This window comes from Octodon degus, unplaced genomic scaffold (genome assembly GCF_000260255.1).
Source record: "Octodon degus isolate 3935 unplaced genomic scaffold, OctDeg1.0 scaffold00026, whole genome shotgun sequence".
In the NCBI taxonomy this organism is placed as follows: Eukaryota; Metazoa; Chordata; class Mammalia; order Rodentia; family Octodontidae; genus Octodon; species Octodon degus.
In genome coordinates this window covers 8,762,248-8,784,894 of record NW_004524602.1, presented here as the reverse complement: position 1 = coordinate 8,784,894, position 22,647 = coordinate 8,762,248, and the positions used below count along the sequence as shown (strand labels likewise).

Genomic DNA, 22,647 nt, shown 5'->3' with positions numbered 1-22,647 from the left:
GCCAGGGTTCTTTGTGTTTACCACAGTGCGCTTGCTATAGATGTGGTGAGCCCTGTTTTAACTTCCTGCACATGAGCAAAGTGTGAATTGCAATAGCATTTGGAAATGGGAGGAAGCAGTCTGCATCCCGAAACATAGTCTGCACTTCCGAACAATTGCTTCTCTTCTGTTCTTCCTTTTCAAACAGGAGTCCTAGGCGTGGACTCCAGAGAATAGACACTTCTGTTTATTCTGTACTTTTCACTTCCCCAGGTGCCCTTGGGCAAGCCAGGGAGTGGGGCACACAAAGCTGAGAAGAGCCAGGCCTGGAAGAGAAGTCACCTGAGGCTGAGACAGTGTGCCGAGCCTTCCACAGAGGTGCTGATGGAGGACTCCCAGCCTCTGGGGATGGGGCGTAAGGAGGAGCTGCCCTGTGAGGGAGACCTGCTGGGGAGGAGCTTGTCCCTAGGAGACAGCAGGGAAGGACGAGGAGCGCTCCCGTTCCCAGCACGGAGGTGGGGCGCCGTTCCCTCGGCACTGGCAGGAGAAGGCAGCTATCAAGGCAGCAGTGTCTTTCCAAGCACGTTTGCCCTGCCCGCTTACGAACGTAGCTTCCTCAGGGTGTGTGAAGTCGACCAGTTCTTCCCTTAGGGAAGTATGATACAGACAAGGCTAGAGGAAACTGAGCCAGAGAACTTCCCCAGTTACCCAAGAGTCAGGGAGGCAACGGGGAGCTGCAGCCTGTGACCCCTCCTCTCCCCACTTGTGGGAACTCCTCTCCGAGGTTTGGTGACGCTGGGCCGGGGACTGCCCTCATCCCTTCAGACTCCCACACTGCCAGCGTCCGCCCATCCCTTGTTAATGTGCTGCCACCATCCCCAGGGGGAGCTGGAATGAGGCCTTGCACAACCTTCTCTGTCCCAACAGATGATGCCACACGCCACTAACGTGTGCCAGTTTAAAAATCAGACAAGCACATTTGTGCCTTAAGCAAAGAATGTTTAGTAGCAGACTCGGCCAGCGGTTCAGCTGCTGCTGTCTCCTCTCAGCTTGGGAGCCCCTGGTCGGGGGGCTCTCCAGGATTTTGTTGGTCGTGTGAAGTGTTTGGACTTGACACAAGTGACATAAAAATGGTGATTATTCTTAAAAAGGAACTAGTGAGATTGTTCAGCATGAGTAGAGTGTGTGGGTTTCTTAGCTGGGAGGGATTTGGCCTGCTGCTCTCTTGCGTGTTTATCTCTACCCGTGCTGTGGTCCCCACCTGTGGATTAGTTTTAGTGTCACTCAAAAGTGGTGACCTCATGTGAGAAGGTGTGGCTTGCTCCTGATGGAACGGAGAACCCTGTGGGATCGCAGTTTGTCCTCAGAGTGCACCTAGAATAGTGTGGAAATGCAGAAGGAAAAGAAAAAGAAAAAGATATGAAGCGCATAGACAAGGCTTCAAGACCTCTGAACCAGGACGAGCTATAGGGTTAAACCTATTCCAGAATATTCGCCTGTCTTAGGAAGCTGTGGTGATTCATTCCATGGTGTTGAGTTTTGGGATTGTTCTCTCCAGTACTGTAGTTGCTCTTCAAGACTTGAGGGCTGAACTCTAAAATGAAAGTGATTTGGTACATAAAAAGTACTTGCTTTTACCAAGTGTGAGGGCTTTATTTAATCCTTAAAAGAAAAGATATCAAAACATTTAAGGGTACAGTTTGCTGATTTCACAGGCAGTTTAGTTTTCATCTCTTCTCCCAGAGAATGGCTTGAGGGAAGAGTCCTATTTTTTTTTTGTTATTGTTGTTGTTGTTATTTATTTTATTTTGAGACAGTGTCTTGCTAACTGACTTAAGTTGCCCAGGCCAGGCTCAAATTTGAAATCGTCCTGCCTCAGCCTCCCAGTGCTGGACTCACCAGTGTACATCACCACGTGCTGCTGTTATTCTTGATTTTTCCCATTAGTTGCTCCATTCATATGCATGTGTCACTTGAGTCCACACAGAAACATGTTGGTGACAAGTAAAAAGTGGTACTATATGCAAAAACTGGGTTTTAAGATGCTCTTAACAGGTCAGAAACTAGCCGACACACAACTCCTGCAGCCTCACACCGCAGTACTCAGGACAATGCGTGTACAGTAAAGGACACCAGGCCCAGCCAGTGGTGTCCTTGTGCTTACTGGGGGCAGGCGGGTGTCCTGGTATGTGGTCTGTAGGCAGTTGCTGGCCCCTCCCAGGCACTGCTGCAGCACCAGACTTTAGTGTTTGCTCCTTTCAGCGGGATCCTGGCTCTCTGCCTTTGCTTGCCACTTCTGCGTGCCGGTTGGTCTCCTGGGCCCCAGCAAGCAGGCCATCCCAACGTGCTTGGTTAATTGATATGTCATCAGGTCCAGGGGGAGGCCCCTCCTCAGCACGATCACCACTTCATCGAGGTAGCTTGAATGATATAGTAAATGATGAAAGCAAAGACCCTGGCTTCAAAAAAATGCCTCAAGTTAGGTGGGAACATGGTCAGAAAGTGCACAGGTGACAGTCCTCAAAGCAGCACCATCTTCTGGAAAGGAGTGTGCAATCCGTTGTTTCAACAAAAAGAATTTTCCCTAGGGCCAGTGAGATAGCTCAGTGGACTAAGCGCTTGCTTAGGTAAGCGCAGGGGCCAGGGTTCAATCCCTGGCACCGCATGCCACACCGGCCCCATCCCCGGGCACGCTGAGTCAGTGATGGAGTCCGGGAGTGGTAGCCCACGCCTATAATCCCAGCACTAGGGAGGCAGAAAACAGAAGGATCTCTACAAATCTGAGCTGCGAAATGAGATCTTGCACAAAAGAAAAAGAAATTTTCCTTGAGCTTTAGAATTACCTTTGCCAGATTAAAAAAAAATCCATGCAGCGCCGTACCGTGCTGTCTTTGTGCCTGTCATATTTCTTCTTTTCCCCAAGACACAATTTAAACATCCATCTTGCCGATACCAGCTCTGATCTCTCCAGCTTGAAGGACTGTCTTCCTCTTTGACCTCCATCTACTGCTGCCTTGTGGCAGGAACATTTTCTACCTTGCAGACTGGTAATTGACAGGGTGCAGCTGAGTCTCCCACCACCCCCTGCATGGTGTAGCACCATGCCAGTCCCAGGGTGGGCACTTGGGAAGTCACGGTGGCTCTCTATTTCCTTGTGTTCCTCGTGGTTTTGGAGCTGTTTCTGAGAATAAAGATCAGAGTTTAAAGTTTGCTGGCGCCTTTAACAGAGGTGCCTGTAAGTGTTCATGAATAGATGACAGCTGTGCTGCTTCGGAACAGCCCTCCCTGTTTGCCACCAGAGCAGACCCGAGTTCAAAGACTGTCTCAGGCATTCTGAGCTCTAGACCCTTGGTACATCATGTAATCTCTCCAGGCCTCAGTTTCCCCATTCCCAATGGGGGATGAACTTAAGAGCTTTTGAACATAGGTCACATGAGAAAAACAGTTGTCCCATCTATTTAACACAGTTTTTTATTTTTTGAATGAATTTCATATAAGAGAAAAAAAAAATGCCAGTATGCTCCATTGTAATGGAACCCTAGACATTAAAGGGTTAAAAGGAATTAGCTAAAATGTCCATATTTGATTCCTAGAGACCGCTGATTTGCTTAAAGATGACGAGTGCGGTGAAAGTTTGCAGTCTCTTCTCAAACTCCACTAAAGATAACTGTGAAGGATTTTTTTAAAAGACCTGATATCATAAAGACAAATGAGAAAGGAGACACCCACCCCACCCCACCCCCAAGATTTGCACATAAGGAAGCAGAGGAACAGCAGTGAAGAACTTGGCAGAACCACCAGTGTCACGTGGTCGCCAGCAGAAGGACCAGCAAGGAGCCGCAGCCACTGGCGGCACCAGGGGCCCAGGGCTGCACCACAGCTGGCGTGCAGGAGGGACGCAAGAGAGGGAGCCCTGGAGAGGGGGGAGGCCGTCTGACCCTGGTACCAGCAGGCAGGTGACCTTCCCCAAGTCTGCAGGAGACTGAGGGTAGTGTTTTTAGAATAAAATAAGTGATATCTGGCTGTGGCAGAGGTCTGGCCCCATTATAGGGAGCACAGGCAACAAGGGAAAATTTCAGTTCTGAACACTGTAGCCTCACACTGTTTCTAGATGAGCAGAGACATTTCTAAGGACTGTGACCAGGAGGTGTGTATGTGTATGTGTCTGTCTGTCTGTCTGTCAACCGTACTGGAGATTAAACCCAGAGCTTTCCCAGCTTTATCTTTTGAGACAAGGTCTCACTAAGTCTCTAAATTGTTCAGGTGGGGCTTGAACCTGTCATCTTCCCTCAGCCTCCCAGAGTATTGGGATTATAGGCATGTGCCTGGCTCAAGGAGGAAGTCTTCGGAAGTGACTAGCCCAGGCTGGCCTCCTGAGTGGTGGGATTGCAGGTATGCACCACCACACTGCGCAAGGGAGGAAGTCTTGAAGACCTGGAGGGCAGGCGCTCCCAGCCGGAGAGCCTAGCAAGGCCCGTGCTCCAGAAAGCCCTCATCTGCAAGCACAGCCCACAAGTAGAGTTTTTAGTCAGGTGTCCAGTGCTTTTCTCTTCATGAGCTACTTGAGGGAGGCTCTTAGGGTATAACAGAGGCTAAAATAACTGAAAAGTGCAGCTTGAAGGGCCTGGAAATCATATGAGGGAGGCAGTAGTTCCAGATAGCCAGGTATTGTGGCATGCATTTGCGCTCCCAGTATTTGGAAGGCTAAGGCAGAAGGATCATGAGTTGAAAGCCAGCCTGACCTACATAATGAGACCCTGTCTCAAAAAATAAAAATATAAGTAGATATAACAGCCTTGTCTTACAGGAATGTGAAAGTTCTTAATGACTTTTTTGTCTTTACCTTTCTACTTACTACTTAATGGGCATCAGAGAAGACAATTAAATATGAAGAAAATGAAGTATGATCTACATTGAAAAGCAAACATGTATGCCATGTTGAGCTTTGTACATGAAAATACAAGTATTAAAAAAGTGGCACAGCTCCACCTAGTACCTCTGACAGAAATGTCTAGAGACATTTGATGGGGACCTAGAGATTTTCCTTTCTGAAATCATTGTTGGAGTGCAGGGCTGCCTGTCATCCTAGCTACTGAACTCCCAAAGCGCTCAGACTTCGGGTCAGCCAGGGGTGGCCACGTCTTGGCACCGCAACTTGAGTTCAGGTGATCTTGGCCAGTTTGCTTTTCTGCTCCAAGTGGTGGCGTCTTAACCCATTCTGCGTGTTTACACAGACCACCGCAGACTGGGCAAATGCAGGCAACAGAAGTTTGGTCAGTTCTCGGGTTTGGAAGCTGGAAAATCAAGGGACCTCATCCAGCAAGGGCCTTGGAGCTGAGGCATGAAACATAGCAGAAGGGCATGAGCACGGAGAGACAGAGTGGTCGAGCCTGCCCTTGTCTGTAACAGATCCCCTCAGGTGCTGACTGCCCCATCCCCACGATAGCAGCGTCAGTCCTCAGAAGTCCTGCCCAAGGACCAAATCATCTCTTGAAGGTCTTGCCCTTTAATACTGCGTGGTGGCAGTTACATTTCAACATGAGTTTTAGAGTTTCTTATCTGTACAATAAGAAAACATAATATTCGTTCTCTAATATCCATCACATACCTTTTAAGTGTCAAACACTTCCTAAGTGCAGGGGATGCATTGGTAAATAAAATAAGTATGTCCCTTTTCCTCGTGGAGCCTAGAGTACTGTGAGGCAGCAGAGGATAGGCAATGCTGAGAAACATTCATAGTTTTTGAAACCAGGATTGGAGTATTTTCAGTACTGGGGGGGGTTGCTAGTGTGTGTGTGTGTGTGTGTGTGTGTGTGTGTGTGTGTGTGTTGCTGGGGATCAAGCCCAGAGCCTTGTGCATAGAAGGCAAAAACTCAACTCCTGAGCTACATCCCCAGTACACTTTTTTCTTTTTTTGAGATAGAGTCTTGCTATTTAGTTTAAGCTGGCCTGAAACTCATGGCAGTCCTCCTGCCTCAGCCTCCCAGGTGTTAGAATTACAGATATGCCCCACAACACCTGGGTGGGTTGTTTTATAAACACTTTCTTTTAACATTAGCACTGTAGGGTGGGTGAGATAGCTCAGCCAACTAAGCACCTGCTTAGGCAAGGGCAGGGACCAGGGTTTGATCCCCAGCACCACGTGCCTTGCCAGCCCCGCCCCTGGCACACTGATGATCCAGCCACCTAATGTGGGTGTGGTGGCACATGCCAGTAATCCCAGTGCTAGGGAGGCTGAAAACAGGAAGATCACTGTGAGTCCCAGCTGCATAGTGAGACTCTGCACCAAATACATAAATAATAATAACATTAGCACTGTAAAGTTACTTTAATCATTAAGCTTCTCTTTGAAATCACATCCTGTATGTATTGAGTGCTTTCCAACTACAGGAGTTAGGGACCATCCCTAGACTTAGATCCTACTGCTGGTACTTTCAGAACTCCTTGCACCAACCTACCAAAAACACTTCTCAGAGATTCAGCTGCCCGCGTGTGTCTCGGCTGTGGCTTTGTTTCCCACTCGGGCCCCTTAATGACTGTGAACCTGGGCTCAGGGGTAACAGATGACCCTGGGTGGCCTGTAGCAGTTGTCACCAGCTTTTCTAGACCAAAAAAATTTGGCATTTTGCGTGATGCACTCCAATCTCAAGATTTTCTCTCCTTCTTTTATTTATTTTTTTCCATAATTTTATTGAGAAACAAATAACAATGAGACAGTTTCAAACCAAATTGGTAGGACAGTTTCAATAATTAACACATTGCATACATTCTTCCTAGTGGTTAATTGCTGTACAAGATGTGGACATGATATCCTATTTACAAGCATCATTAGAACAAATCTCTCTATTCATTAAGAGAATGTAACTATATATCTATCCTAACCACTTTGAATACACAGACACAAAATGGACATTCATCTGTATCCCCTTTTTTTGTTAAGTTCTATCATTTAAATATTATAGGTGTGTAAACTCAGCAAAATATTCTAAAAGAGTTCAGAGGTCCATAATAGTATTGGGTCTTCCGTTTCACTGGCAATGTCAGAAATTATTGACCTGAGTCCCCTACAGCTCAACATAACAGCATGGCTTTACTTCTTATACTTCGTTTTTATACTTTTCTGCTGGATGGTTAAGACCAAGGTAAAGCAGGACCTGTGCAACAAGAGTTGTAGCTTTTGGGTCTGAGAAGGTCAGTGAAATCCCCTCAGGATTTTCCTGAGATCCTGTACCTCAGATTGTAGAACCTTTGTCGGTGTCAGCCATGTGGATGAGTCGTGGCCATTGCTTGGCCAACGTGCTCTCTGTGAAAGCCTGAGAGAGTGTCTTCTCTCCATGTGACTCTCCTTAGGCACACTCTACATCATCGATCACTTTCCTTTTTGGCCCCATAATCTCCTTGATCAAAAAATTTGGGGCACTACCGAGTTACATGACGTTACAGTACAAGTTCTCATATGTCCTGAGTCTTAATTGACCTTAGAAGGCTAGGGCCAAAATGCTGGCTTTCCCTGCGGCCCTCCTTTTTCTCTAATTTTGGTCTGCAAACTTAGGTTGTTAACCCTCCAGAAGACAAGCTTATTGTTATTACCATACAACCTAGGCTGTTCTCCTTCTTTTAAAAACAAAAAATGTGAGTGGAAGTTGAGTCTTACTGAGATACATGCATCCAGTCTGCTGCTCGCACTAGTGAAACGTCTGACCTGTTGATCAGAAGTTTCAGCCAGAAACTGGGAGCGGGCACGAGGATCTCCAGGGTCCAGACACAAGGCAGATGTCAGAGAGCACTGTGGGGAAGAGGGAGGGGCTGGCCGGGAGTCCCAACCCTGGCCTCTGCCGAAGAACGTGGAGGAGAAGAGCCTGCAGCTGCCTCTGCTCTTACTCCCCTTTCTCTAATTCTGCCTTCACTTGATTTTTCTCTGTCATTTTTTGGTGTAAGCTTTTGTGTGACTCACTGCAAAAAGGAGCTGTAAAAAGGACTTCCAGCAGATGACGGATGGGCTGGTTGGGTCCTTTGCAAGGTTTGTGAAGGGATCCAGCTGTCTCAGATTACCACGCCTACATGTGCATTTGCCAAGGTTGTCAGCGCCTGGAGTGGAAGGGAAACTGGCGGACAGAGCGCAGCGTCTCCCCCACATGCAGCATTGTCCAGCTCGCTTTGTGCTCAGCGCCGCCGGGAACAGCCACAGGAGATTGACAGAGCAAGGTGGGCAGGTGCGAGTGGTCCCCGCTGGGCATTGTGCTATTTTGGTGGATTTCAGGCTGCTTTTAAAGTTTTCCCAACAGCACATGCCCACACTGTACGTCTACACAAACCTTCCAGATCTGGAGTCAAAGAACAGGGAGTCACTAAAGTCCTGATACGAAGAATAAAAAAGTAGAGCGAAGACAGCACTGGCATTTGACAGCCATTTTCGGATATTTGAAGGATTGTCAGAGGACAAGAAGCAAGCTGTTGTCTTGTGACCTTCAGGGTGACCTTCTGAAACTAAAACCAAAACAAAAAAAGTCCCATGGTGTTTTATTCAATATAAAGGACTTTCTAGTAGCTACTCAGCAGTGGATCATCTGCCTTTAGAAGTAAATATATTCCTTCCCAGGGGGCACTTCAGTAGGGACTGAACGCCCACTCATCCCCGAGTTCTTACTAGAGATTCTTTGTGGGAGAGACCTGTATAGGTTAGCAATGATGTAGTCATTTATTCATTAGTCACTTAGCAGATATTTATTCAGTACCTACTATAAGTGGCAAGTCATCGGGGGCCCTGCTAGGAGCAAAATGGACAAAATCCCTGCCTCCGCAGACTGACACATTAAAGAAGGGAGCCTGACGCTGTGGCTTACTGGGCAAAAGTCAGCCGGGCGAGAGGCTAGGATTCCCTGTGTGTTGTGGGGCCGTTTCTTGAGTTAAGATGGAAAGGAGAAGAAGAAACCCATGTTCTGGTGACATCTAAAATTCCATGAGTCTAACCATTCTGGGAGCTACTTTGAGGGACCCAGTGTAGACACCACTGTCCTAGAATTCTATCAATACTCAAATCCGGTGGCCCAGTAACTTTAAAATTTTTTTAGTATTCCACAGACCTTGTTACATAACTTCAGCACATCTGCAGCATTTATTCAGTATATTCTTCTATACACTTTTTCTTATTTTCAGAGACTAGTCTTTTTAGAGCTTCAGAAAACACTGCCCTTCCCAGTGAGAAAAGCTGGGCCCCGAGGAGGATGGTGCCCTCGCCGACTCCCATGACATAAGAAGCCCAGAGTGGAGCCCTTCCCTGGGCGGCCCAGAGCACTGCCGAGCTGTTCATGCCCTCATGCTCAGTGACGTCCTGGCAGCAAGGGAGATGCCATAGTGCCTCACACGTAAGAGGCTTCACAAAGTGGTCACATACTCAGTTAACCCACTTACACGTCTCGCCGCTGTGATGGGAAGTGACTGAAAAGCTAGTTCTTGGAGACATCAAAGATTAAGAGCATTAAGAGTCTTAGAGATCTTGTGTTACAAGTGAAGAAACAGATCCAGAAAAGTTAAAGGACATTTCCAGGAAGTCAAGTGATGGACCAGCAGCAGCAAGCATCCAGGTGTCCTGAGCCACTGACCACAGTCCACTTCTTCCGGTATGCTACAAAAAGGAAGTAGGTCAAGCAGCATGAGAAAAGAAGAGATGGTGCCCGTGTTTATAGCAGCACAGGTTGTAATAGCCAGCTCTTGGAAACAACCCCAGTGCCCATCAAACAAAGAAGAGATTAAAAGATGTGGTCTTTTTATATATTGGAATATTACTCAGCCATAAAGAAGGATAAACTAGAGACTTTTATAGGTAAATGGATGTAATTTGAGACCATACTCATAGCTGAAGTGTGTATTTTTGGTTTTAATGGGGGTTTTGTTTATTTTTAAATAAAAATTTTAAAAAGATGAATGGAGCGTGAATGAGCAAGAAATCAGAAGAAAGAAAGATGAGTTTCCCATGGCTGTGCTGGGCAGTCTTCTTTCCATAGCACTACACCTTATGCTATGCCAGTAGCTGGTACATTTTTACTCTATTTTGAAATATGCTTGTTGGTGTTCAGAATCCAAGGGCTCATTTAGTTGTTAAAAGAAACACAAAAACAAACCTAATTTGCAGTGTGCATACTGCACTAGAAAGTGGACAAGTGAAAATCCCATCTCTTCAGCAATCGTAGCCAGCGGTGCCTTGCGCAGGCCGTAGGAGCACAGGCTTTGCCCTCCACAGCTTCCTGACCAGGCAGGAGGAGAAGTCACAGGACAGGAGACACTGGGGCCTGGGCTGGCAAGAGCACCGGCCAGCGTCAGTGCCAGGCAGAGCACTTCAGTTTTCAGTTACTGCTTACTAAGCTATGCAAAATCAGTGGCTTAAAATCACAACCACTTACTTACCCAGGGTTTTGTGGGTCTGGAATCTTAGCAGGGCTCAGCATTTGACATAGCGTGAAGGGTCTCAGGACACTGCAAAGAATGGTTGGTTAAGAATGGCAGATCCACAGTAGGCCACCCCCCCCCCCCGCCAGGAGAGGCTGCGACGTTAGCTTCTCGTCCGTGCCCTCCATCTCTTGCTCGCGCATTCCCTCTCCTCCTCTCCCCTCTGACCAGCTCAGGCCTCATGAGAGTGAGAGGCCCCGCCTCAGACGTTGCACCCCTCCCTGCTCCCACCCTCTGCTGATCACATCGCAGGCTGTCTTTAAGGAAGTGACAAGATCACATGTGAAGGAGTGTGCACACCATGACTGGAAATACCACCCACCACAGCAGCCCTTCTGGAGGCAATGGCGGCTGAGCCACATTCGCGGGCAGGTTAGACTGCTTCAGCTGGCCTGGCTGCACATGCCAAGAGCAGGAGTGCATCGCTGCTTGTGACTGTGGACTAGAACGAGAGATTAGACTGAACTCGCTAGACTAGACCCGGCTCTGATGTTCTCTCCAGTATCCACAGCTGCCTGACTCCGGAGAGCAATTTGCAGATGGAAGCCTGCGGAGCAAGGTCTCTAAGAGACCGTTGATGGGATACCAGCTGCCTCTGTCAGAGGACATAGGTCAGCATTACACACACATCCTTAAAGGGTGTCATTTCTTAATTCTGATAAGGATTCACATGGCTAATTAAACACATGGGATGATAGGTTTGGGGGCAGTTAACTCTTAATCTTTTCCCTTCTTGCAACCCTTTAGTCTTTAATAAGAAATAAGCCATCTGAATTAATCATAGCACTTAAATACATGAAAGCGGTAGCTACTGATCATTCCAAGCAGTGACGCCGAAGCAAGAGGGTAAGACTGTCGGACCTAATACTGACTACTGCATGCCGTATTCCCCAAGGCAGCAGAGCAGACAAACACCCAAGCCATGCAGCACCTGCGTGAGCAGGCTTGAGACAGCATTATCAGAGGATTTATCAGAATCAGCCGCTGCTCGTGATCATCCTAAATGTAAAATATTATTTCTGGTGTCAGAGAAAATATAAAAGTTCAAGGTTTAAGGTTTACAAGTTAAAGGGTACCAGGCATCAGAGACACGGGAGGATGTCAACTACAAGGACCTACAACCAGTAGGAGGCAGTACATTTTCCTGGGAATGGTCTTGGCAAGGAGTGGTATGAATTTGGCCCCAAAACTGTGACTAGGGTCTTCCAGGAGTGACTTCCAACCGAAGGGAGAGAACGGGAGAGCATCCTACAGAGATCGGGAAGGGAAAGCTCCATCTGTTCAGCTGCCGCCCTGTCTCGGGTTCTAGACAGGAAGAGTGCGACCTCAGTGTGGCATCTGAGAGCTGTGCAGGCCTTCAGAGAGCGCTGACGTGTCGCTTAGAAAAGCACAGTGCTTGCTTTCACCTGTCACGACTGAACTTTATCTTTCTGTAATTCTGAGTCTTTCTCTAACTTTCCTGTGCTACACAGAACACCATTAAAAGAGACCTTTGTGTTGTTTTTAAGTGGCTTCTACAGATTTCGTTATATACCCAGATATTTTAATTAGCATTACTCTGAGTAGAGCTGCTGCTGAAAACCAGCATGGAACAATTAGAATGTATGCCCAGTCACAAAAGTGGTCTTTTCTTTCATTCATTCATTCATTCATTCATTTATTTATTTATTTATTTATTTATTTATTTATTTATATGTATTTACTACCAGGTCTACCGGGTCTCACTACACAGATCGAACTCATAGTGATCCTCCTGTTCTCAGCCTCCCAAGTACTGGGATTGCAGGTGCACGCCCAGTCTCAATCTCCATCTCAGCACACTCCAGGGACACACCGGTGATCAAACCCGGGTCCCTGTGTCTGCCTGAGCAGGCGCTTTAATCCGCTAAGCTGTCTGGCCAGCCCATTCCTTTTTTTTTTTTTTTTTTTTTTTTCATCAGTTAGCTGCCTCATATTTTCTATAGCCTAATTGAAATTATATATAGCTTTTAAACACAGTATTCAACCAAAAAGTTATTCAGCCAGAGTTTTTGGTCCAATATATAGACAAGCAGATAGATATGCCCATATACACATGTTCAAGTATAAACTCACACACACACACACACACACACACACACACACATGCGTACTCCTTTTTTTAAAGGAAAAAAATGGTACAAACAAAGCAGCATTATAGGAGTGGAAGGACAAGTGCACGTTAGGGGACAGCAGGGTTAGGCCAACCAACCAACGTTTAAAGATTCAAAACAATAGCATTTAACATGAAATTCACTTTTTATCATCCTTACGCAGCCATCAGAATGAAGAAAGACAGTGTCCAGCTGTAGCAGGAGTTGGGTAGCAGGAGAATTAGAAGTAAAGGTACCAGTGCCTGAGGGGTAGGTCATGAATTAATAATTGCTATGCGGCGGATGAGCCCCGTCAGAAGAGCTGGAAATGAGGAAGTTGCCTTGCAGAGCGCTATCAATCACTCAGTGACCATAACTCCCAGTAATTAGTGTATTTTATGGGCCTGTGCTTCAGTGGCTCGAAAGCACATATGCTCCAGTCACAGCTAAACTTTGCCAGAGTAATATTCCAGGATGATTTATCCTCCTGCTGCACTGGGATAGAACCCTATATTAGGTGAAGATTGTGAACTAAGCTGCAATAAAGTGTAAGTTTAGGTACAGTTTGCCCAGGTTGAGACCTCCATGTATCATGCTTTTCAGCGTTCATGGCTAGGCTACAGCAAGCAATCATTCTTAACAGTGAAACAAATAAAGCAATTAAAGGAACAGCATTAGGATATTGTGTTTGTGAATTACTGTTGCCCTCTCCCCATTTAAGTGTCCGCTGTAATAAGCCCATTTCTAATTAAAAAAAAAAAAACAGTGTATTAGAAACATTTATTTGTAAGGCTGTCTTTCCTCCATTATTAGTAGTAATCTGGCCTAGAACACAGAACCTTCTGAATGATAGAGAAGTGCTTGATTTATTCCTTTGTGCTACTATGCTTGGGCTCCTTAAGTTGAAATGAATTTCCTTTCTACCACTGGACTCTGGTGAAGACAAGGACTTGGTTTGTTGGCATGTGTTAAGGAGCACCCTGATGGGCTCACATTTAGGCTTTTTCTATACAAAGTGAAGAGTGTTATTTACGAGCTCTCAGGAGTGCTTGGCACCTTGCAGTCAGACGTGATGAGTTCTTTGCCCATTTGCCCATGCACTGGAAGTCTCTTAGGCCTTTGCCAATGGGTCCTTCCCATTGCCAAAACATCTGTAGAGCCCCGTGTTCTCATAATTTAACAAGTTTGCCTCCAACTTATAACCTTGGGCAAATTATTAAGTGCCTGTACCCTTTCTGGGTACAAGGTACACTTTTCTTCTCCTCCATTATAATTTCGTGACAGTTATTTAATATCAACAAAAACCATTTTTGTTACATTTCATGGCAGTTATATTTATTATTGGCTACCTCTGGGCCATAGTTCTGTTTATGTTAAATCTTTCAAGTTTGTAAAAAGGTATTTTGTGAAAATAAGTGTAAATCAAATAAGGAAATATGCATGCCCCACTGTCTTCTTTTTAGAGTAACACTTTACAGCGGTGACCTTGCATTTCCTTAAACAGACAACATTGCTAAGCTCGTTTCACCTACCATAGATGGAGAGGTGTATACAGTTTGACACTTTCATTACATTTATTATTTCATCTTTAATTTGCAGTGTATTATCATAGAAGTTAAACAGTAATAGTAAAACAAACTAATTGTCTTTAATTAAAGTACATTAAGTTTTGATTTCAATATACTTGATGTAGTGAGCACTGATAAGGCGGAGGGTCCCAGAGGTTATTAGGGCGTGCTTCTGCTGGGCCTGATGTGTTCGTAATAACCCCCTTCCTCATAGTTGTAGACGTGAACAAACATGTCACTTCATCAGTCTCTGTTACTCGCACTTATGCCCCTCCACAGGGGTTGCAGACTCTCTACAAGTTATCAGCTAATGGCGTTATACATTAAAAGCCCACGCTCTCCTCACTCCGAGGCCTTTCAAGGCTTTGTTCTTAAGCCCCAGACACTTTGGAGTGCAGCTGCAAACTATAGGCAGAAGATTAAATTAATTTGTAACTCTCCTTTTTTTTTTTGTCCTGCATTACTAAATCTTCCACGTTTAATTGAAACCCTACTTCAAGATGCTTCATGTTCCTATGTTCTTTGTTGCTGGTTTAACCTCCGAAGCACTTTAACACTGGAAAATTGCTGTTCTATCCTCTGGATTGTTTTTTAAACCATTCATTGAGAAGACAGCGAAATTGATACATGAGGAGAAAAGTAAAATCTTAGGGTAGATTTTTGAGGTATTTAATATTTATTGTGGTTCCTTGCCAGCATAGTTTCAGAAGATTTAAGCTTTTTCTCTAGGACTGTGTAAAATGGTCCTGGATGAAATCTCACCCAGGGAATTTTGTGTAATCCAGTAGTTAAGTCTGATTTTTTAAAAATTTGCCAGTGCCTGAGTGCTGCAAAGTGACTGCTACATTTCTATGAAATGAACGTTTAACTGCAGTATACAATCTAAATGCAAAATCCTTGGATGGAAATTTAATTGTGTAAAATGTGCACAAGGTAATTAAGAACAAATTTTAGAACATTTCAAGCTATAAAGTCCTCCTTCAGCTAGATCACTGGCTATATTGAAAATGCTTATTTTCAATTTGCAGTTATGCTGAGAAACATAGAGTATGTCTAAATTAAGAATTTAAAAACAGTGCTCTTCTGTATAACTGTAAACTTAAAACTACTTGCTTTACATGGCTGATATTGTATGTCAGGGGCCTGATCACCAAGACCGTGCTGTGAGTTTGTGCCCTGCACTGCTTTCTGGGTACAAGGTACACTTTTCTTCTCCTCCATTATAATTTGTGACAGTTATTTAATATCAACAAAAACCATTTTCATTACATTTCATGGCAGTTATATTTATTATTGGCTAAAACCATTTTCATTGTAAGTAAATGTCATTGACCCTTTTTGTTAAAATACAGAGGTCTGGGGGCTGAGGAGATAGCTCAGCGGTCTCAGTGCCTCTGTGGCAAGTACAAGGACCTGTGTTCAGTCCCCAGTTGCACATGCTGTGCTGGCCCCAGCCTGGGTGCACTGTGCCAGCCCCTGAAACAAGGCATGGTGGCACACACCTGTAATCTCAGTGCTGGTGAGGCTGAGACAGGACGATCACTATGAATCAAAGGTGCGTAGCAAGACCCTGTACCAAATAAATAAATAAATAAATAAAAGATTTTTTAAATAAATAAAATACAGAGGTTTTCATCATGCAGTTGTTGTGTATCAACAGTTGTAATAGTTGTACACCCACACACATGGAGAAGTATATACACCCAAATATCTGTTATTTAAATTGTGAAATACAATGTATTCAACATTTTCAATACTTCCAAGGCAAGAGCAGTTCATGGATTATGGTTAGACAAATCAAAGATCAATAAGATGGCACTAAGAAGTATTCCTAGTTTTACAGTGTTTAAATGTTACTGGTTTCCTGTTATTTAAATGTATTCCCAACTGGTAACCACATCGAAGACATTCTCTTTCTGCCATTTACATAGTAAATGTCCCACAAGAAGTATTCAGCAGTTTGCTGAGCCTTTAGTATTTGGAATTAAAATGTACTTTTTTATTTAACGTCAGATAGACTCTTCTCCCTCCGTCCTGTCTACCTCCACTCTCAGAAAACAACTAAAGCTTTTCCAAATCCTTTACAGTGTGAGCAACTCCCCTCCTGGGACTGAAAAGGATGTGTGAGTCATTTGATGAATCGCTGGTGCTTATGTGTGTCCACATTTTTCAATGTATTTTTTTTAAAACTGGACTTAAGCTGCCTGTATTTAAATGCATCTTTTATAAAGATGATAAAGAGAGCAAAGATTTCTATTGGCTTAGCCCTAATCTGTTTGCTTTGTTGCAGTTCTTTTTTCTTCCTCCCTTTACTTTAACTGTTAACCTATTTATAAATCTAAATCTACATACAAAGGTCATTGGTTGGCTGAACTTAAACCATTTTACTCAGTAAATTTAATTAAGAAAATACAGTGCAACTCATAAGCAAATGAGTTTTTTCCTAGTTTTAAACCAAACCACCCTCTTGAGTGCTGATTGCCTTGCCCGACCCCTGGTGATACAGAAACAGGCAAAATTAAAAAGGACATTAAAGCTTCATTAAATCTGAAACACATTTAGTACAGTGACATATCTGCAGGCCATTTCAGAGACGATTACATACTCTCTTTTGTAAGTTTCCTAATTTATAATACCTTGACAATAAAAACTGGGGAAATGCAAGTAGACTGATAGGCCAGTAGGGGTAAAGGATACAGAATGGCCCCGGGTCTGTCTGTCTCTGGAACACAGAGCATGTGCACTCCCTTTCCCCATAAGGGTTCTGTGTTTATTTTTACTTTTCAAGGCTGTATCTGCTAAGAACCCCTTTTCCTTCTTACCTCCTCCTAAGAGAGTTTAATACAAGGCTTCTAGAGCCTGTCTGTGTATTTCCTTCTACTTTGCCATGAGGCAGTGTGGAATGTAAACACTGTGGCTGTGTTAGATCTGGAAGGGCCAAGGTTTAGAAGGCAGGTTCCTCTGATTAAAACAACTGCTTTTAGTGCCACAATGGTAGTGCCGTGGCCCGTGTTCACTAGTACAGCATTGCTTGCTAAGCAGCCCAAGGATAGGAAAGGAAGTGGTTGCCCCACTGCTGTTACCATGTTACCTGCTGATCAAGGTCCAAGAACCCCTCTCTGCCCTGAAACCCCAAGCTGCAGGATGCTTTGGACTCTGTCCTCCCAGGAACATAGTGGAAAGATAGGATGGAGACTCCATCAGGTATCAGGAAAATGCAGCAGAAACAAAGCCAGACCCAAGAGTGAGGTGTCCATCGGTTCTCACACTGCCCCAAGGAGCCTGGGCTTGAGTGGGTGACTTAGTGAGGCCCTGTCTCAAAAGGAAATGGGGGCTCAGTGCTCCCACTGCATTTTCCTGAGTTTCCCTCTGTTCTCCTGAATGGTGGCATCTTGCAGAACAGCCCATTGCTGCCAACAGTCCTGTCTGTGCTGTAGTAGTTGTCACAGAGGGGCCAAGTAGGTGTGTCCCAGTCAGTATCCTGGAGCTTGGCTCTTTATAACCAGCAGTGAGGTTGAGAATCAGAGGTAGCATTGAAGTGGGAGAGAATTTGGATTTTCACCTTACCCTCCTCTTCTTCTTAAAGCTTCTGCTTCATATTTCTTAATTCTTTAAACTGTAAGACTCAGTGGCCAATGCTGGCAGCTGCCAGCTGGTCTAGATCTTGACAGCATGTGTGACAGGCAAGTGTCTTCCTCCTGTAAGCCATGGGGACAGAATTGTTCCAGGGTCCCTAACAAGGTGTACATCCCAAGTGACGCCATGTCTGCAGAGGGCTCAAGATAGAAAGTTCTTAGTGTTCTCTGGTAGTTGATAAACTCTGGTTTTTAGTTGAGACCCCCACCTCTTGCTGTTTTTCTAGTGCCAGTGGAAGTATATGCAGAATTCCCGCCCCACAGTCTGTGTGGTGGTAGGTGGCGCTCTGGGCAAGCTGCCCTGCCTTTCTAGTGAGCCCAGGACAACGGGGATGCCTGAGCCCCCGCTGCAGTGAGGACTCCGGGGTCACTGTGGATGTTCTCACCAGCCAGAAACACCCTGTCATCATTCAGACTGTGAGGCAAACAGCCCTGAGTGGAGACAGAGTGGACATAGTGGGAGCACTGAGCCCCCCCACCCCCTTGAGACAGGCCCACACTGAGTTGCCCAGGATGGCTTTGAACTTGCAGCTCTTCAGCCTTAGCTTCCCAGGTAGCTCAGATTATAGGCAGGCGCAATCATACCTGGCTATTTTTGTTATTTATATGTAAAAGGATTAATGATGTCCGTCAAATGAAATAATGATAGTATAACTTTATAGCTTGAAAGTCCATGTATGCAAAAATATATAGCTTGTATGTAAGATGATTACAAGGTAATGACACTAGGTATTTCAAAACACACACACACACACACACACACACACACAAACACACATATACACCCTCAAGGGAGTGCTGTCCCTTTCAAAGTAGTTGCTTTATAAGATCATATGACTTACTCCTGTTACATTGCTGTTGTTCAAACTGGTCTTGAAATTTTGAAAACCCCCACATTTTCATGTCTACCCTTAGTAAGCAACAAAATATTTACTCTTTGTAGTTAGCTTTGGATTTTGCTTATGTTCTTAGATCATTCTCATGTTAGTCTGCAAATAATTCAGGTGGCCAACAACCTGAAGAGTATAATTTTAAATCCAAGATACACTTCCAATAAAACAAAGCAGGTATTCTTCTGTTCCATGGAATGGTACTACACATTGCTGCAAGAGGAATTCAGGAATGTTCAAGCACGGTCAACATCTTGGGGTCTGTCCCTGGGTTCCCACTGATAAACTCAGTGGGACTCCTCAGTAGAACTGTAGGATTCTGGTTTATGAAGCCAATCAGCACTCTCTTAGATCTATCTTAGCTTTGAAATTCCCTGGTGTGATTCTACTCTGAATGCAGTTGCGGGTGTGTATGAAGGGGTTCAGGACTAAGAATGGGCCAAACAGGAACTTGGAAATTTTTGCCATTATTTAAATAGATTATGAGGTATGTGTTGCATTTGATCTTATCGAGCCTATTCTTGGTCAAATCTTTTTTTTCGTGGGTGGGGGTTCCCAAAAGCTAAATTAAGTAACTAGTCCAGAAATAGTCATTAATGAATCAATCTAAACCAGAAGTTCTGAGGATCCACTTTTGCAGCTGCACTTAGGCATACAGTTTTAACTTCAAGGTCTGCAAATGGCCATCTTCCCACTAGCAGTAGCCCTTTTCTACTCACTGTGAATAGAAGATGTATGAAAAGACTCAACAAGTATGTGAAATTGGTGGCACAATTTTCAGTTTCATAATATGACCCATTCCTCACTTCCTGCAATCCTTACTTATACTTCTAACTGAAAACTCCACAGAGCTGAGAACAATTAGATGTTCCCATTATACAAGACAAAAAGCCAACCATTTTACACCTCTGTCTAGAAGAAACTGTCGCATGCGTGTAAATGTGAGTAATGCCCACAGAGCTGAGAATATTCCTAAGAGAAAGCACATAAGGATAATGTTTAGTTATTAGAGTTAAAATATTTGATCAGGAATGCAGCATTGTCTATTGAAAATGTCCATTCTAAATACAGTTCCTAGTGTAATTACAGCAATAATTTAGTTTGTGTATTCAAGGTTGTGAGGGTTTTTTATATTTGCTGGATACAGTTCTGAAATTTAGTACTTGTCTGTCTTAAGGAGATCTGCCCTGCATGCAAATCTATAACTAGACAAATATTATTTCCTTTCCCAGCTTGCTCTTGGGAGGTTCCCATATCCTCAGGTAAGATTGTTCATTACTGCCGTTTGCCACTGTGACATTCATTCCTATGTATGAAGGTGCAGGGAGCAATCTTGAACACTGGAGCCCCATACAGATAAATCTGTCCTGTTAAATTGAAAAGTGGTATCTTAAAGGAGTCATTTAGAAGTCTCTATTGATTTGTGATTTTTTTTTTAAACTCCAGACTTTTTCCTCTTTGTTAAAGGTTGACAGCGATCTGTGCTCTTCCTTTGTGTGACATTTGAGATATTTTTCCCTTCTCCTGGCCCAGGACCTTGTGCTCAGATTGAAGCTGGAGGAGGGGCTCAGCCTGGTACTTTTTTTTTTTTTTTTTAGCTTTTGGGTTTAATTAAAATTACTTTTATTTAGAGGATTCAGATGAAGAGTGAAAATAATCTAGATCATTATTTTTGCCAGGTAACTAGGCCCCTGTTGTTACATGTAATTTTGAGCACATTCTTTGTGGATTTTGCTCCTCCCTGCCCACATTTCTAAGAAAACAAACAGTCCATTGTATTAGCACTGTTGACTCCAATTTTTATAATTTCTTTAAAATGTTTATTGTTGGAGGGTGCTAGCATTTAAAATATAAAGCTGTCTTGTGGTTTGCAAATGATTCCCCAGCGTGTGTGAGGAAATAAGTGAAATGTCTGGAGGGATAGAAAATGAACGGCTGGACTGTTTTCCTCTGGTCGAAGCTCAGTGTTTTTCTGGCATCTTGGTCTGTACAGGCCAAAGTGCCTGGAGGCATGTCTGATTTAAAGGTGGTGTTGGTCTCTGCTCTTTAAGCATCTATTAACTTGCTATTATTATGCAAATAAGTGTTGTATTACACATACTAATTTATGCATGGCTAGATTATGCAGATGCATCCCAAACATGGTTATTGAATAATAGGAGGGGGCTCATTCTCTCCACCATCTTTATAAGCCGTTGGAGGAAATTTTCCTGGTACCCTTGTAGACATTTAAAGAGCCTTCTCTCACCAAAATGTCTCTCCTATCCTTTTTCCTTCCTAGTTAAAGTCTTAGACAAGTGGAAGAGGAACCATCCAAGGTGTTAAGCTCAGGAGCATTAGTCCCGCTTTTCAGATTTGTAAGCTTATTTATTCAAGCATAATCTTTTCCTTAAAGAGAAAAACCTGAAAGATCATGTGCGCACCGGCAATGCGGGCTAGCTCTAGGTAGCCCATCAAATTAAAGTCACATTTTCAAGATTTATAGCTCATTACAGTATTTATCTTGGTAAAGCCTCTTATTCTGTCAGTAATTTTTAAATAATTCATTGTTTGGCCAGTTTATATAATCCTGTAAAATTGTGAAAATGAGCAGGAGAGGCTCTCTACAATATCTTCTCTCAAACAAGTCTTCACAGAAAACTTAAAGCCATCTCATAAAAATGCCAAAGATTAAAAATGTAGCTATATTCTTCTTTGTATGTTTGTTGGTTTTACCTCATTGAGATGGGGTCTCATTGGGCAGTTCAGGCTAGTCTTGAGCTCACTTATAGCCCAGGCTGGTTGGAAGCTCCCAGATATCCTCTTGCCTCAGCCTCTGTAGTGCTGGGATGAGAGGTGTGTACCACCATGCCTGGCTTGAAGCTGTATTTTGGAGGCTCCTGGTGTCTGGAATAATCCCTCAGTAGGAGTTGGCAAGTGAGGAGTCTGGGTGTGGATCTCCTGCGACAGATGGAGGGCTGTGGTCAGGTGGGAAGAGGGGGAGAGATATCTCTGCCGTGTTCCAGTGTCTGAGTATTACACGTTATCAGCTCAGTCAAGCGCAAGGTGAGAAGGTCTAATATGCTGAACTCCCTAGTTAGCAGTATCCTTTATGTCGGAGTGGGGAGGGGAGGACTATATTTCTTCCATTATCATGGAATGTTGACTGGGTGTGATGGCACACAGCTGTAATCCCAGCACTCAGGAGGCAGGGGCAGGAGGAGCTTTGTGAGTTCAAGACCAGCCTGGGCTACAAAGTGAGTTCAAGGCTAGGCTGGACTGCATAGTGAGACCCTGTCTCAAAAAGACCAAAAAAAAAAAAAAAAAAAAAAAATTGTCATTACCAAATTGGGACTTGTATTTTAAAAAATAATACAAGCCCCTTTTTCCAGAGCTTTCAACAGAAGTTTGGGCGTTCTGTTGCTAAAATCAATGTGATTTTGGATGGAACTGGCATTTATTTTACAGGCTTTGTACTATTGACAGAGTTGAGGAATGGAACTTTATAAGGCTTTCTTCCCCTCCCTCTGCCCTCAGCTAAAGCACACGAAAAAAAAATGCATGTTCTCGTAGTATCACAGACTGGGATTACAAAACAATGAATACCCTGTCCTTGGCTTGCAGCAGCTCACTAGAACTCCTAAGCACTCTGTGAACTGTGACTCATTTGGTTGCAGTGAATCTAAGTAGAGTAGATAGGAGTGAACCAAAGACCCTGAGGGGTAGGAGAGACCTCGGACATCATCACATCTAACTTCTTAGAACATTTCCCACAGCAGACATCCAAGCTGTTTGATTACCTCTTGTGACAGGAAACTCATAAAGCAGTGGTAAGATCAAAGCAGTGTTCTGCTTACCAGGTTGAGGACTGACTCCTTCCTCCTGAGTATCGCCTGCTTGTCCTTGAATGTGGAAAGGCCTTTCCTATGTCATTAAGATCACAGTGTTGAAGCCTCTGTATCTGGACTGAGAACATCAGAGCAGGGCACCAGAACTGGGTCTCTTCACTGGTGGCAAGTTGAGAAGAGAGAAGAAGAAG

At 44.2% G+C, this 22,647-nt stretch overlaps 1 protein-coding gene across 3 annotated transcripts in view; it reads left to right on the top strand.

The window, feature by feature from the left end:
• Map2k5 (mitogen-activated protein kinase kinase 5) overlaps positions 1-22,647 on the top strand; it is a 278,062-nt gene that overhangs the window by 166,642 nt on the left and 88,773 nt on the right. For 2 of the 3 annotated variants that reach the window (XM_023712674.1, XM_004628790.2), the window contains exon 17: positions 19,862-19,891. The exons of the other annotated variant lie outside the window; for it this stretch is intronic. In XM_023712674.1, coding sequence (XP_023568442.1) covers positions 19,862-19,891 — 30 coding nt within the window. The remainder of the gene's footprint in view (positions 1-19,861; positions 19,892-22,647) is intronic. 3 annotated transcript variants of the gene reach the window in all.